At 41.1% G+C, this 16,360-nt stretch overlaps 1 protein-coding gene across 1 annotated transcript in view; it reads right to left on the bottom strand.

Annotated features, from left to right (window-relative positions):
• Positions 1 to 88: 88 nt before the first annotated feature.
• Positions 89 to 16,360, bottom strand: part of LOC138357377 (uncharacterized) — a 92,794-nt gene continuing 76,522 nt past the window's right edge. The window contains exon 7 of the mRNA XM_069314072.1: positions 89 to 692. Within this exon, the coding sequence (XP_069170173.1) occupies positions 390 to 692 (303 nt within the window). The 3' untranslated portion in view covers positions 89 to 389. The remainder of the gene's footprint in view (positions 693 to 16,360) is intronic.

The raw sequence follows: 16,360 nt of genomic DNA, 5'->3' as shown, positions 1-16,360 counted from the left end.
GGGATCTGGGGTGTACACACTTTGGTAATTAAATGGTACATTTTCAAATTTCTTAACACTATAATTTAGGAATTATGAAAGGATTACCAATTCATAAATGTATGTATTTGCAGTATTCTATACCAAATGTGAATGTTTATAATAGTAAAATAGCTAGTGTACAAAAATTAATTATTTTGTAACATATAACGGTGCTAGTGAGAACATACTAAATATTTGAGGATAAACATGCAAATTCAATAATCAAATTGTATGATGTGAACAGTGTCACTATCTACAAAGTTCTTGATCTTTACATCTCTTAATTAGAAGTTTACTTTTAGAGATGTAATTTCAGCATTGTGTTTTATTTCATAAATTAATGAGCATTAATATCTGCTACATAAATATCAGCAAATACTTTCATCATTTGTCCACTGATGAGAGGTATTTGGCAAAGGCTGTGTCATTTCAGGCAATTGTGAAGAGATTGTCCCCTGGGGCGAAACAGGCGAGCAAGGTTCCCCTACTCGTCTTGGTGGTTTAGGCACATCATATATTTGTTCTAATAAACAATTTTCTTCTGTAATGCTGATTGGCCTGCTCTCTGTCCTGTAACTGATTGGCCTGCTTTCTGTCCTGTAACTGATTGGCCTGCTGTCTGTCCTGTAGCTGATTGGCCTGCTGTCTGTCCTGCTGCTGATGAGGCCACTCTGGTTATGGAAAGAAAAGGTGCATTATAATAAATAATAATAATAAATAAATAATAATAAATGTTTATTTAGGTAAGGTACATACAAGAGATTTTACAAAGAGTGATGGATTTATAGATAGAGCTAGTACATTCAATGCCTAAAGCCACTATTACGCAAAGCGTTTCGGGCATGAAAAACTTAAATGACTAAAGCTTAATACTAATTGAGTATAAAGAATAAAATGTGTTGAGAACAAATGAAAATAGAGATAAAAAAAGTGGGGAACATGGCTGAAAAAGCAGCGCAAATACAATAAGGTAGACAAACAGCGTTGTTTAAAAAAAAAAAAAACCAGACATGGGTTGACAATAGAGGGGTAAGGTAGGTTACAGGGAATTTATTAGGTAGTGCTTCGTTTTTTATCTTAAACTGGTTGAGAGAGGTACAGTCTTTAACATGGTTGGGAAGGTCATTCCACATTCTGGGTCCCTTGATTTGTAGAGCATTTCTAGTTTGATTAAGTCTTACTCTTGGAATATCAAAACTCTATTTATTTCTGATGTGGTTTTCATGGGTTCTGTTACAACCTTCAATGAAGCTTTTAAGGTCAGGATTGGCATTACAGTTCAGCGTTTTATATATGTATAATACACATGAGAGAATGTGCAGTGACTTAATATCTAACATATTCAGAGATTCGAGTAGGGGTACCGAGTGATGTCTGGGGCCAGAGTTGGATATTGTCCTAATAGCAGCTTTGTGTTGAGTAATTAGAGGACGTAAATGATTTTGGGTAGTAGAACCCCAAGCACAAATACCATAGTTGAGATATGGATAGATGAGGGAGTAATAGTCACCAGGGCAGGGCGGGGTACATAATATCTAATTATAATCTAATAGGCAAAATCCTATATTTAAAAATTTGTACCAAAAGTATTTGAATTGAGTTTCTTATAGGTTGTAGTCTGTTAAAATTTTTACAAGTATATTTAAAAGCCAGTGTTGAATATGATGAAATGCCAATTTCTGGGCAAGTCCCGATGGCTCCCTGAAGCTATTCCAGGGGGACCAGATCCAGAACCTGGCCCCTTCACAATGGCATAGGGAGCCGTGATATTTATTTTTACTTACCTATCAGTATTTACCTATCAATGACTATGGGGAATTGAGGTCTAGCTCTTGAAGCACAGCCTATTAGCCTTGTTGTACCCATTGCATTAACCACTGCACTGCGCAACGTGCCTTGAGGCACTCGATGGCTGGTGCGCAACATGCTTCGGGGCGTTCATAGATATAGCGTAGCATTCAAAACACCCGTGGCTACATGGGGTTCATGTTAGCTTCCTCAGGGCTCTCGTAACCAGACGCCATTCAAAAAAAAAAATTCACGGGCAACATTCCTGGGTATGAGTGTGTCAGTACTGACTGAGCAACCAAGGCTGGAGCACACAGCATGAGCTAACAGCATTGCTGTTCAGTTTGTGACCACATCATTACCTAAAAATGTAAATATATACAGTATGTATCTGATATTATTTAGCCATGATAGTACAGCATTACAGAAGAGCCTGACTGTGATAAAGAAGAGTACAATGTTTAGATATCGGTGAATCAATGCTGTTCAAGATGTTCACAGCACCAGCCACAGCACTGCCATTATTTCGGCCATTTAAGATTCTTCAAATGTCTTCTCATATTCCTTTACAAAATAAACTTGTGGAAAATTATTCATTTACAGGATTTAGTGACCAGGATTCTGATAATAGCAGGATTGTGAGGAGAATTAGTGATATGCATATGATAGTAGGAGTTGTTTGCTTTTTGCTTTTTTCTGCCATGTTTCCCCCCCCCCCCTTTTTTCATTTTTTTCTTATTTTTTCTCAACACAATTTATACTTTAATCTCAATTAGTATTAAGTTTTAGTTTTCGTGTTTTTCCTGTCTGAAACGCTTTGCGTAATAGTGGCTTTTGGCATTGTATGTACTAGCTCTATCTATAAATCCATCAACTTTTGTATTTCACCTTGTACAGTACGTACTTTATGTACTTGTATGTACATAAATAAATGAATAAATATTTGTATTTGTATTTATTTTTTAAACAATGCTGTTTGTTGACCAAATTGTATTTTTGCTGTTTTCCTGCCATGTTCCCCCCTTTTTTATTTTTATATTTTCTCAACACATTTTATACTTTAATCTCAATTAATATTAAGTTTTAGTCTTAGTGTTTTTCCTGCCCGAAATGCTTTGCGTAATAGTGGCTTTAGGCATTGTATGTACTAGCTCTATGTATAAATTCATCAATATTTGTATCACCCCTCGTATGTATGTACTTTAGCTAAATAAACATTTGAATTTTGAATTTTTGAATTTTGAGTAATCTTGGTGAGGGGAGGGAGGGTCGAGGTAGCGTTGTCTGCTTGCTGGTGTTTGGTAACGTGTTATTATTTGGAATCATCATACCAGCTTAGTGATTTGCTATAGTGAATGCAAATGTGGATACTTATTTATTTAATTATATATATATATATATATATTTTGGTAGCAGTCTTTCCTGTAGACATATTTTATTAAATATGACCGAAAAAGTAAGATTAATAATTCTAACACGAATTTTCTCAATCTTTCGTACATTATGCTTCACTGTTGGAGGTAAATCAAAAATCACTTCTCCAAAATTCATTTTTATTTCTAGTCTGACGCGACACGGGCGCGTTTCGTAAAACTTATTACATTTTCAAAGACTTCACAAATACACAACTGATTAGAACTTGCATTTCCCTGATTTTATATCTACTTTTGAGTGAGGTGGGAAGGGTGATGTGGCATTACATTTGAGTGAGGTGGGAAGGATGATGTGGCATTAGAGGATATTAATAGGGTATTAAAAGTATCAACACAAGACAGAACACGAAACAATGGATATTGAATAGAAGTGTTTGTAGAAAGCCTATTGGTCCATATTTCTTGATGCTTCTATATTGGAGCGGAGTCTTGAGGTGGGTAGAATATAGTTGTGCAATAATTGGCTGTTGATTGCTGGTGTTGACTTCTTGATGTGTAGTGCCTCGCAAACGTCAAGCCGCCTGCTATCGCTGTATCTATCGATGATTTCTGTGTTGTTTACTAGGATTTCTCTGGCGATGGTTTGGTTATGGGAAGAGATTATATGTTCCTTAATGGAGCCCTGTTGTTTATGCATCGTTAAACGCCTAGAAAGAGATGTTGTTGTCTTGCCTATATACTGGGTTTTTTGGAGCTTACAGTCCCCAAGTGGGCATTTGAAGGCATAGACGACGTTAGTCTCTTTTAAAGCGTTCTGTTTCGTGTCTGGAGAGTTTCTCATGAGTAGGCTGGCCGTTTTTCTGGTTTTATAGTAAATCGTCAGTTGTATCCTCTGATTTTTGTCTGTAGGGATAACGTTTCTATTAACAATATCTTTCAGGACCCTTTCCTCTGTTTTATGAGCTGTGGAAAAGAAGTTCCTGTAAAATAGTCTAATAGGGGGTATAGGTGTTGTGTTAGTTGTCTCTTCAGAGGTTGCATGGCTTTTCACTTTCCTTCTTATGATGTCTTCGATGAAACCATTGGAGAAGCCGTTATTGACTAGAACCTGCCTTACCCTACAGAGTTCTTCGTCGACTTGCTTCCATTCTGAGCTGTGGCTGAGAGCACGGTCGACGTATGCGTTAACAACACTCCTCTTGTACCTGTCAGGGCAGTCGCTGTTGGCATTTAGGCACATTCCTATGTTTGTTTCCTTTGTGTAGACTGCAGTGTGGAAACCTCCGCCCTTTTCCATGACTGTTACATCTAGAAAAGGCAGCTTCCCATCCTTTTCCGTCTCGTAAATGCCAGAAAGTATTCTGAGGAAACTACTCCAAGCTTGTACTAAAGAGGCACCCTTCTTGAGCCCGGATGGGCATATGTATAAGCAAGTAGATGGGGTCGCTATGGGTTCTCCCCTAGGTGTCCTGTTTGCAAACTTCTACATGGGTACCATCGAGCAAAAAGTCTTAGTCGACATGAACTTGAAACCGGCCATATACTGCAGGTATGTTGACGACATTTTTACACAGGTACCTGATGTCAGACATCTGCAGGAGCTGAAGGAGGCATTTGAGCAGAGTTCCGTGCTGCGTTTCACTTACGAGACGGAAAAGGATGGGAAGCTGCCTTTTCTAGATGTAACAGTCATGGAAAAGGGCGGAGGTTTCCACACTGCAGTCTACACAAAGGAAACAAACATAGGAATGTGCCTAAATGCCAACAGCGACTGCCCTGACAGGTACAAGAGGAGTGTTGTTAACGCATACGTCGACCGTGCTCTCAGCCACAGCTCAGAATGGAAGCAAGTCGACGAAGAACTCTGTAGGGTAAGGCAGGTTCTAGTCAATAACGGCTTCTCCAATGGTTTCATCGAAGACATCATAAGAAGGAAAGTGAAAAGCCATGCAACCTCTGAAGAGACAACTAACACAACACCTATACCCCCTATTAGACTATTTTACAGGAACTTCTTTTCCACAGCTCATAAAACAGAGGAAAGGGTCCTGAAAGATATTGTTAATAGAAACGTTATCCCTACAGACAAAAATCAGAGGATACAACTGACGATTTACTATAAAACCAGAAAAACGGCCAGCCTACTCATGAGAAACTCTCCAGACACGAAACAGAACGCTTTAAAAGAGACTAACGTCGTCTATGCCTTCAAATGCCCACTTGGGGACTGTAAGCTCCAAAAAACCCAGTATATAGGCAAGACAACAACATCTCTTTCTAGGCGTTTAACGATGCATAAACAACAGGGCTCCATTAAGGAACATATAATCTCTTCCCATAACCAAACCATCGCCAGAGAAATCCTAGTAAACAACACAGAAATCATCGATAGATACAGCGATAGCAGGCGGCTTGACGTTTGCGAGGCACTACACATCAAGAAGTCAACACCAGCAATCAACAGCCAATTATTGCACAACTATATTCTACCCACCTCAAGACTCCGCTCCAATATAGAAGCATCAAGAAATATGGACCAATAGGCTTTCTACAAACACTTCTATTCAATATCCATTGTTTCGTGTTCTGTCTTGTGTTGATACTTTTAATACCCTATTAATATCCTCTAATGCCACATCATCCTTCCCACCTCACTCAAATGTAATGCCACATCACCCTTCCCACCTCACTCAAAAGTAGATATAAAATCAGGGAAATGCAAGTTCTAATCAGTTGTGTATTTGTGAAGTCTTTGAAAATGTAATAAGTTTTACGAAACGCGCCCGTGTCGCGTCAGACTAGAAATAAAAATGAATTTTGGAGAAGTGATTTTTGATTTACCTCCAACAGTGAAGCATAATGTACGAAAGATTGAGAAAATTCGTGTTAGAATTATTAATCTTACTTTTTCGGTCATATTTAATAAAATATATATATATATATATATATATATATATATATATATATATATATATATATATATATATATATATATATATAAGCCTATACTTGCATAAACCACAAGTGAAGACTACGTTGTGTTGTCCAAAGATTATATATATAAATATATATATATATATATATATATATATATATATATATATATATATATATATATATATATATATATATATATATATATATATATATGTCGTACCTAGTAGCCAGAACGCACTTCTCAGCCTACTATGCAAGGCCCGATTTGCCTATAAGCCAAGTTTTCATGAATTAATTGTTTTTCATCTACCTAACCTACCTAACCTAACCTAACATTTTCGGCTACCTAACCTAACCTAACCTATAAAGATAGGTTAGGTTAGGTTAGGTAGGGTTGGTTAGGTTCGGTCATATATCTACGTTAATTTTAACTCCAATAAAAAAAAATTGACCTCATACATAATGAAATGGGTAGCTTTATCATTTCATAAAAAAAAAAATAGAGAAACTATATTAATTCAGGAAAACTTGGCTTATTAGGCAAATCGGGCCTTGCATAGTAGGCTGAGAAGTGCGTTCTGGCTACTAGGTACGACATATATATATATATATATATATATATATATATATATATATATATATATATATATATATATATATATATATATATATATATATATGTGTGTGTGTGTGTGTCCTCACTTGAATGAGCTATATGGGGCAAAGCCGATTCGTTCCAGTGTGGAATTCGTTCCATCCGTCCAGCCCCAACAGCCATCTTAATTTTTTTTTAATATATATGCCAGGACACATTAGCATTAGGAAACATTGCACCTGACTCATGAAGGGAGTCCTTGCTAGTGCTGGTCCTGTAGGCCTACTGTGAAACCGTACCAAAAACTTTTGAATTTTCGTTCTTCGTTGTGCGCTGCTTCATTATAATATCTTTCATGCCCTTTAGGTGTTGATAATAATCTGATATGGGGAAATCACCATCCCCCCACCACCCACACCATCCCCCACACCCACACCATCCCCCATACCCCTACACCCCCCGCCACACCACCCACACCCCCACACCTTCCCCTACACCACCCACCCCCATCCCCCACACTACCCACCACACCACCCACACTGTCCCCCACACCACCCACACCATCCTCCACACCACCCACCACACGACCCACAGTATCCCCCACACCATTCCACACACCACCCACACCCACCACACCACCCACACCATCCCCCACACCACCCACCATACCACCCACACCACCCCTCACACCATCCCGCACCCCCCCCCACACCACCCACACCTTCCTCCCTTGGGTAATAGTGACCATGTCTTTTTGGGAATAAAGTATGCAATGCGTTATAATGTGGAGGAAAATATGAAGGTTGATGCAATTGAAAAACCTGACTTTAGGAGAGGACATTATGGTGACCTTAGACATTTTTTTAGTGAGTATAATTGGACAGACTTGATGCTAGGCAAGGAAGTGAATGAGCTGTATGTCAAGTTTTGTGAAATATATGATAAAGGCACAAAAAAATTTATGCCAAAACAGAGAAGCAGAACTAGGAAACAGGATTGGTTCAATAGAAAGTGCGAGAGGGCCAGAGACCAAAAGACACAAAAATGGAATCAATACAGGAAGAGGCCAAACCCCCAAACATACCAGCGATACAAAGATGCGAGAAACAACTACACGGCAGTGAGGAGAGAGGCAGAAAGAAATTTTGAAAAAGGGATTGCAGACAAATGTAAAACAGAACCAGGTCTATTCTATAAATTCATAAACAACAAATTGCAGGTAAAGAATGATATACAGAGGTTGAAAATGGGAAATAGATTCACGGAAAATGAAAAGGAAATGTGTGAAACATTAAACGAAAAGTTCCAAAGTGTGTTTGTACAAAAGGAAATCTTCAGGGAACCAGATACAATAAGAATTCCAGAGAACAACATAGAGTACATAGAGGTATCTAGAGACGAAGTGGAAAAAATGCTCAAGGAGCTAAATAAGAAGAAGGCAGTTGGTCCAGATGGAGTTTCACCAAGGGGTTCTGAGAGAATGTGCACCTGAGCTCAGCATTCCTCTTCAACTGATTTTTCAGGCATCCCTGTTTACAGGAGTTGTAGATGATGTGTGGAAAAAGGCTAACATAGTTCCAATCTACAAAAGTGGAAGCAGGGAAGACCCCCTTAATTATAGACCGGTATCATTGACAAGTGTAATAGTCAAAATATTGGAAAAAATAATTAAAACTAAATGGGTAGAACACCTGGAGAGAAATGATATAATATCAGACAGACAGTATGGTTTTCGATCTGGAAGATCCTGTGTATCGAATTTACTCAGTTTCTATGATCGAGCAACAGAGATATTACAGGAAAGAGATGGTTGGGTTGACTGCATCTATCTGAACCTAAAAAAGGCTTTTGACAGAGTTCCACGTAAGAGGTTGTTCTGGAACTGGAAAATATTGGAGGGGTGACAGGTACACTTCTAACATGGATGAAAAATTTTCTGACTGATAGAAAAATGAGGGCAGTGATTAGAGGCAATGTATTGGACTGGAGAAATGTCACAAGTGGAGTACCACAGGGTTCAGTTCTTGCACCAGTGATGTTTATTGTCTACATAAATGATCTACTAGTTGGTATACAGAATTATATGAACATGTTTGCTGATGATGCTAAGATAATAGGAAGGATAAGAAACTTAGATGATTGTCATGCCCTTCAAGATGACCTGGACAAAGTAAGTATATGGAGCACCACTTGGCAAATGGAATTTATTGTTAATAAATGCCATGTTATGGAATGTGGAATAGGAGAACATAGACCCCACACAACCTATATATTATGTGAGAAATCTTTAAAGAATTCTGATAAAGAAAGAGATCTTGGGGTGGTTCTAGATAGAAAACTATCACCTGAGGACCACATAAAGAATATTGTGCAAGGAGCCTATGCCACGCTTTCTAACTTCAGAATTACTTTTAAATACATGGATGGCGATATACTAAAGAAATTGTTCACGACTTTTGTTAGGCCAAAGCTAGAATATGCAGCGGTTGTGTGGTGTCCATATTTTAAGAAGCACATCAACAAACTGGAAAAGGTGCAAAGACATGCTACTAAGTGGCTCCCAGAACTGAAGGGCAAGAGCTACGAGGAGAGGTTAGAGGCATTAAATATGCCAAAACTAGAAGACAGAAGAAAACGAGGTGATATGATCACTACATACAAAATAGTAACAGGAATTGATAAAATCGATAGGGAAGATTTCCTGAGACCTGGAACTTCAAGAACAAGAGGTCATAGATATTAACTAGTTAAACACAGATGCTGAAGAAATATAAGAAAATTCACTTTCGCAAACAGAGTGGTAGACGGTTGGAACAAGTTAGGGGAGAAGGTGGTGGAGGCCAAGACCGTCAGTAGTTTCAAAGCGTTATATGACAAAGAGTGCTGGGAAGACGGGACACCACGAGCGTAGCTCTCATCCTGCAACTACACTTAGGTAATTACACCATCCCCCACACCACCCATCACACCACCCACACCATCCATGGGGGTGTACTAAGGCAGCAGGCTTGGAAGCATCTCATTCAACTCGCCGGACAAAAAAAAAATAATAATAAAAAGGCTACCTGACTTCCTAACCCTCACTACTGACACACTGACACACCCATTTATTATGCATTCTTCATTTTGAATAAGGAATATGCTAGAGCAATGTGTTACAAACCACTGAAATGGTAAAATTTTCTCTCTTAATTTTTTGAAAAGCATCGAGTCAAACATGTGGCGTGGAGTTAGCAGTCCATAATTGATGGGTTGACAGGTCTCTTCTCACACCTCCAGGAACCCCCCCTCCCTCCACCCCCACTCCCCAATGTCTCAAGGAGCGACACACTGGTACCTGGCCACACACCACCACCACCACATGATTCAAAAGGTGACACCCCTAGTGTCAGCACCTGCAACAGAAGAGCTCCAGGTCATTTCACAATTCCTAAGTATTGTAGTACAGGTTGAAGATAATGAGTGGTGTCCCAAGGAACATAAAAGTGTTGTACTTTGGAAAAATATGTGATGTAACACGAATGTGCAAAGTGAAGTGAAAAATTGGATGAGAAAAAGTGACCCTAGTGTTTACAGTCCAGACATAAACATTCAAGATGGCCACCAGCAAGAAGGTAAACAAAACAGCTAGATTTTGGGGGTTTTAATGAAGAAAACATTGATATAAGCAGTCTACACAACAAATTGGCAAAATTAGATATTATAGTGAACTATCATGAAGAAATAATCAGCAAATTGAAAGAAAGTAATGAGCACTTGAGTGGCAAAGTTTTAGGTCTTGAGGGGTTAGTGAAAGACTTATGTAAGGACAAGAATCACCTGGAAACAAATTGAAAAGCCATGGAAGAGTAAAATAAACTCTTAAAAATAGCTTTGGAAGAAGTTAAAGCAAACTTAAATGACTACGATAAGTTAGGTAAGGAAATTCAACAGGAAAAACAGCTTTTCCCAGTACAGATGGAGAACGTTACACAGGGAATAGAACAGTGCAAGAAAGATATGCAACTCACCTATGCACAAGTGGCCAAGGAGAAGGAAAAAATAGAAGAAGCAGTAAAGGAAGCCAAACACTGCAGCAACCAGGATAAAACAAACATTAGGCTGGAAGTCAGAAAAGCACTGGCATCAAATCCTAAATTGGTGCAAAGCACAGTAGATCGAAGTCTGATAATTTTTGGTTGCAAAGAAAAAGAGATAACATTCAGGTCAGAAAGAGTTGTAAAAGAAGAGAAAGTAGTAGATAAAATTGTTGGCCTCGTGGAAGGTCTTACTACCATCGAGAATGTTTGCGACTACAGGAGAATAGGCAGGTACGTAAAAGGGAAAGATCGACCTTTGAGGACCACCCTAAATGGTGCCAAACAGATGAAAGAAGTACTCAGGAATGCTAGAAAATTACAAAGTGATGAGGTAGGGAAAGGATGGTCATTATAAATAAATAATAAATAAATAAATGTTTATTTAGGTAAGGTACATACATACAAGAGATTTTACAAAGATTGTTGGATTAATAGATAGAGCTAGTACATACAATGCCTAAAGCCACTATTACACAAAGCGTTTCGGGCATGAAAAACTTAAATGACAAGCTTAATACTAATGGGTATAAAGAATAAAATGTGTTGAGAACAAATAAAAATAGAGGTAAAAGAGGGGGGAACATGGCTGAAAAAGCAGCACAAATACAATTACAAATTATTACAGACAATTACATTCAAACAGCGTTGTTTTGAAAAAAATAAACAGACATGGGTTGACAACAGAAGGGTAAGGTAGGTTACAGGGAATTTATTAGGTAGCGCTTCGTTTTTATCTTAAACTGGTTGAGAGAGGTACAGTCTTTAACATGGTTGGGAAGGTCATTCCACATTCTGGGTCCCTTGATTTGAAGAGCATTTCTAGTTAATAAATAAATAAATAAATAAATAAATGTTTATTTAGGTAGGGTACATACATACAAGAAATTTTTACAAAGATTGGTGGACTTATAGATAGAGCTAGTACATACAATGCCTAAAGCCACTATTACGCAAAGCGTTTCGGGCATGAAAAACTTAAATGACAAGCTTAATACTAATTGAGCATAAAGAGTAAAATGAAAACAAGAAATGAAAACATAGCTGAAAAAGCAGCACAAATACAATTATGTCGACAAACAGCGCTCTTTAAAAAAACAGACATTGTTGACAATAGAGGGGTAAGGTAGGTTACAGGGAATTTATTAGGTATAGCTTCGTTTTTATCTTAAACTGGTTGAGAGAAGTACAGTCTTTAACATGGTTGGGAAGGTCATTCCACATTCTGGGCCCCTTGATTTGTAGAGCATTTCTAGTTTGATTAAGTCGTACTCTAGGAATATCAAAACTGTATTTATTTCTGGTGTGGTGCTCATGGGTTCTGTTACAATCTTCTATGAAGCTTTTGAGGTCAGGATTGGCATTACAGTTTAGTGTTTAATATATGTATAATACACATGAGAGAATGTGCAGTGACTTAATGTCTAACATATTCAGAGATTTGAGTAGGGGTACCGAGTGATGTCTGGGGCCCGAGTTGGATATTGTCCTAATAGCAGCTTTGTGTTGAGTAATTAGAGGACGTAAGTGATTTTGGGTAGTAGAGCCCCAAGCACAAATACCATAGTTGAGATATGGGTAGATAAGGGAGTAATAGAGAGTCACCAGGGCAGGGCGTGGTACATAATATCTGATCTTAGAAAGAATGCCCACAGTTTTTGAAACTTTTTTTGATATATTTAGAATGTGTCCCTGGAAATTTAGCTTGTGGTCAATGAGAATGCGAAGGAATTTGCCATCTAATTTGTTACAAATTTGGGTATTGTTTATTTTGAGATTTATTTGATTAGAGGATTTATTGCCAAACAGAATATAGAAAGTAAGTAAGTAATTATCAAAAGAAGGCACCAAACCGGGAAGGCTATGTAGCACCATCAAAGACGCAAAATAATCAGAGGGCGCTAAATATCACCAAGGATGCCAATACGAGAACAAAAACGCATAAGGCGAACGATATCAAAAGTATCCGAGTCACCAAGAATTCTACCGAGGGACAGGTGACCGCGAGGGGCGGTCGGAAAGCAAGACACACGCTCGTCCTGGAAGTCAGGACATTCAAGAAGGACATGCACGACCGTAAGAGGGACAATGCAACTAGGACAATAAGGAGCAGGGCGGCGCTCCATCAAGTGACCATGGGTTAAGCGAGTATGGCCAATACGCAACCTCGCCAGAGCTGTTTCCCACCGCCGGTTACGGTGGAAGGAGGACGGCCACGAGGAAACACAACATTTAAGAGTACGTAGCTTGTTACCAGTAACAGACAACCAAGAAGCCTGCCAACGGGTAAGGACTGAGGAATGGATAACCGGGTAAAAGTCGGAATACGGAATGCCTTTACGAGAGATGGGACAAGAGCGGACAGCTTCCTTAGCGGCAGCATCCGCACGCTCATTTAAAGACACACCAATATGGCTGGGAACCCAACAAAACTCAACCGACTTAAATTTACTGTGAACGAGAAACAGCCAATGCTGGATCTCGACAACTACCGGATGAACCGGATTAAAGGACCCGAGAGCCATGAGGGCACTACGAGAGTCAACAACAACCACAAAGGAAGACTGACAACGAGAAAGCAGGAGACGAAGAGCATAGAGAATAGCATAAAGTTCTGCTGTAAAGATGCTAGTCTCCGGAGGCAAGCGACACATATAAGTGCGATCAGGAAAACAACAGAGTAGCCAACACCGTCCGCTGACTTAGACCCATCGGTGAAGACAGAAACGGAGCGGGAGTGAGAAGAAAAGTGCTCGAGGAAAAGGCGTTTTAGAACCGTAGGAGGGGTAAAAGCTTTAGTGATATGGGTCAAGGAAGTACAAAACCGCGGAAGAGGGACCCTCCACGGGGGCAAAGAAGGAACAACACGAGGAGAAACATCAGAAATACGAACGGAGAGAGAATCCTGTAGGCGAGATAACCGGACAGAAAGAGGGAGGTGGTGAAGAGGAACAGGAACCGCAGGAGGGGTAAAAGTTAAAGCACGACAGAGGCGAGAGGAAGGAAGTTGCAAGGACCGCGCAAGATAGCGAAGACAGTAGCGATCACGGCGGTCCTGGAGAGACAGGAAGCCAGTGTCAACATACAAGCTAAGGATGGGAGTCGAACGAAAAGCACCAGAACTGAGGCGCAACCCAGTATGGTGCAAAGCATCAAGACGGCGAAGAGTAGAAGGAGAAGCAGACGAGTAAGCAGGGCAACCATAATCGAGCTTAGACAGGACGAGAGAGGAATGTAAAGCAAGGAGTGCGCGCCTATCTGCCCCCCAAGAAGTATGGGACAAGACCCGAAGGAGGGTAAGGGCCTTAGAGCACTCAACACGGAGGTAAGAGATATGGGGAGACCAAGACAAACGAGTGTCAAGGAATAACCCCAAAAGCTTCGCGGAATCTTTGTATTCAAGGGGATGACCATAAAGCGACAAAGAGGGACGAAGAACAACCCGTTTCCGCGTAAAAGTCATGGCACAAGTCTTAGAAGTAGAGAACTTGAAGCCATGACCTGTGGCCCAAGACGACACGGCATCAATTGCAAGTTGAAGCCGGCGTTGAAGGAGAGGCGAATCATCACCCTGACAACAAAGGGTAAGATCATCGACATAGAGAGCGGAGAAGACACCAGAAGGAAGAGAGGAAAGAAGACCATTGAGGGCAACAAGAAAAAGAGTAGTGCTCAGAACACTACCCTGGGGCACACCTTCGTATTGCTGAAAAGAGGGAGAGAGAGCGGTACCAAGGCGCACCTGAAAGGAACGACGAGAGAGGAAGCTGCGGAGAAAGAGAGGGAGATGACCACGAAGGCCAAAAGAATGAAGTTGAGATAGGATATGATAACGCCAAGTGGTGTCGTAAGCCTTTTCTAGGTCAAAAAGGACGGCAACAACGGAGGTCTTCGCAGCAAAAGCAGTACGAATATAGACCTCCAAGTTCACCAGGACATCTGTCGTGCTGCGGCACTTGCGGAAACCAAATTGAGAAGGGGAGAGGAGGTGATGGTGTTCCAGGAACCACATCAGACGAACGTTAACCATACGTTCAAAGAGTTTGCAGACACAACTTGTGAGAGCAATAGGGCGAAAGTCCTTAGGGGAAGTACCCAGAGACCCCGGTTTGCGAACAGGGAGGACAACGGCATCGAGCCAGTCCGCAGGGACTGACGACGACTCCCAGATCCGATTATACAGACTCAGTAAATACTGAGACGTGCTCGGAGGGAGATGGCGAAGCATCTCATAATGAATACCATCGGAGCCCGCCGCCGTAGAACCGCAGAGGGCCAGGGCAGAACGAAGTTCAGAGAGAGAGAAGGGATCATTATAGGGAAGCTGAAGATGAGTGCAGAAATCTAAAGGACGAGACTCAAGGACAGGTTTACGAAGAAGGAAAGATTGGGGAAGATGAAGACCAGAGCTAACAGAAGAAAAATGGGAACCCAGTTCGGAAGCGACCTGCAACGGGTCCGCCACAAGAGTATCATGGAGGTGAAGGACCGGTGAAACATCGGGAACGAACTTACCCGCTATCTTGCGGATACACTTCCAGATCTGGGCCAGAGGGGTCTCGGACGTAATCGTCGAGACATAAGATGCCCAACATTCACGTTTAGCCGTACGGATGGCCCTACGGGCCACCGCACTCGCTTTCCGAAAGAAAAGAAAAGAATCGGACGTCTGCCTACGGCGGTGCCTCTTCCAGGCTGCACGCTTACAGCGGACAGCCCGAGCACAGTCCGCATTCCACCAGGGAACGCACTTCCGTGGACCCCGAGAGGAAGAGCGAGGAATAGAGCGGAGGGCAGCGTTGAAGACAGTGTCATGAAAAAGGAGGAGAGCGCGAGAGAGAGGCAGAAGGGAGAGGTCAGGGAGAGCAGCACTGAGGGTAAATAGGGTCCAGTCTGCCTTAGCAAACTGCCACCTAGGGAAAGAGAGGGAAGGGCGAAAAGAGAAAAAGGAAACAAGGATGGGGAAATGATCACTTCCATGGAGGTCATCAAGAACCTGCCACGTGAAATCTAAGTAAAGAGAAGAAGAGCAGAGAGAAAGATCAAGACAAGAAAGGGTGCGAGTCTGAGAGTCCAAATGAGTGGGCTCACCAGAATTCAGAAGAGACAGGGAAGAAGAGAGGAGAAACGGCTCAAGGAGGCGACCCCGGGTATTCGTCAGAACGTCACCCCAAAGAGAATGACGACAATTGAAGTCACCCAGCAGGAGCACAGGCTCCGGCAAGGAGTCCAGGAGGTGTTTCAAATCAGGAAGAGAGAGCGGGACACTCGGGGGGGAGATAAATGGAACAAACTGTGTACCATTTCCCCACAAAGATACGAGCAGCAGAACAATGGAGAGGCGAAGGAAAAAGTAAAGGAACAAAGGGAACATCAGCCCGAATCAAAAGAGCAGAAGAATTAGAAGCCCCAGCAATGGCTGGGGGGGGGGGGGAGAGAAAGGAATAGCCACGAAAACGACCAGGACGAGCACCAAGCATTGGCTCCTGGAGACAGACACAAAGGGGCGAAAACCGCGAAATCAGAAGTTGGAGTTCGAGGAAATTGGCGTAATAACCTCGAACGTTCCA

This window comes from Procambarus clarkii, chromosome 78 (genome assembly GCF_040958095.1).
Source record: "Procambarus clarkii isolate CNS0578487 chromosome 78, FALCON_Pclarkii_2.0, whole genome shotgun sequence".
NCBI classification, from domain to species: domain Eukaryota; kingdom Metazoa; phylum Arthropoda; class Malacostraca; order Decapoda; family Cambaridae; genus Procambarus; species Procambarus clarkii.
The sequence above is the reverse complement of the archived record's forward strand: the minus strand, read 5'-3'. Positions and strand labels throughout refer to the sequence as shown.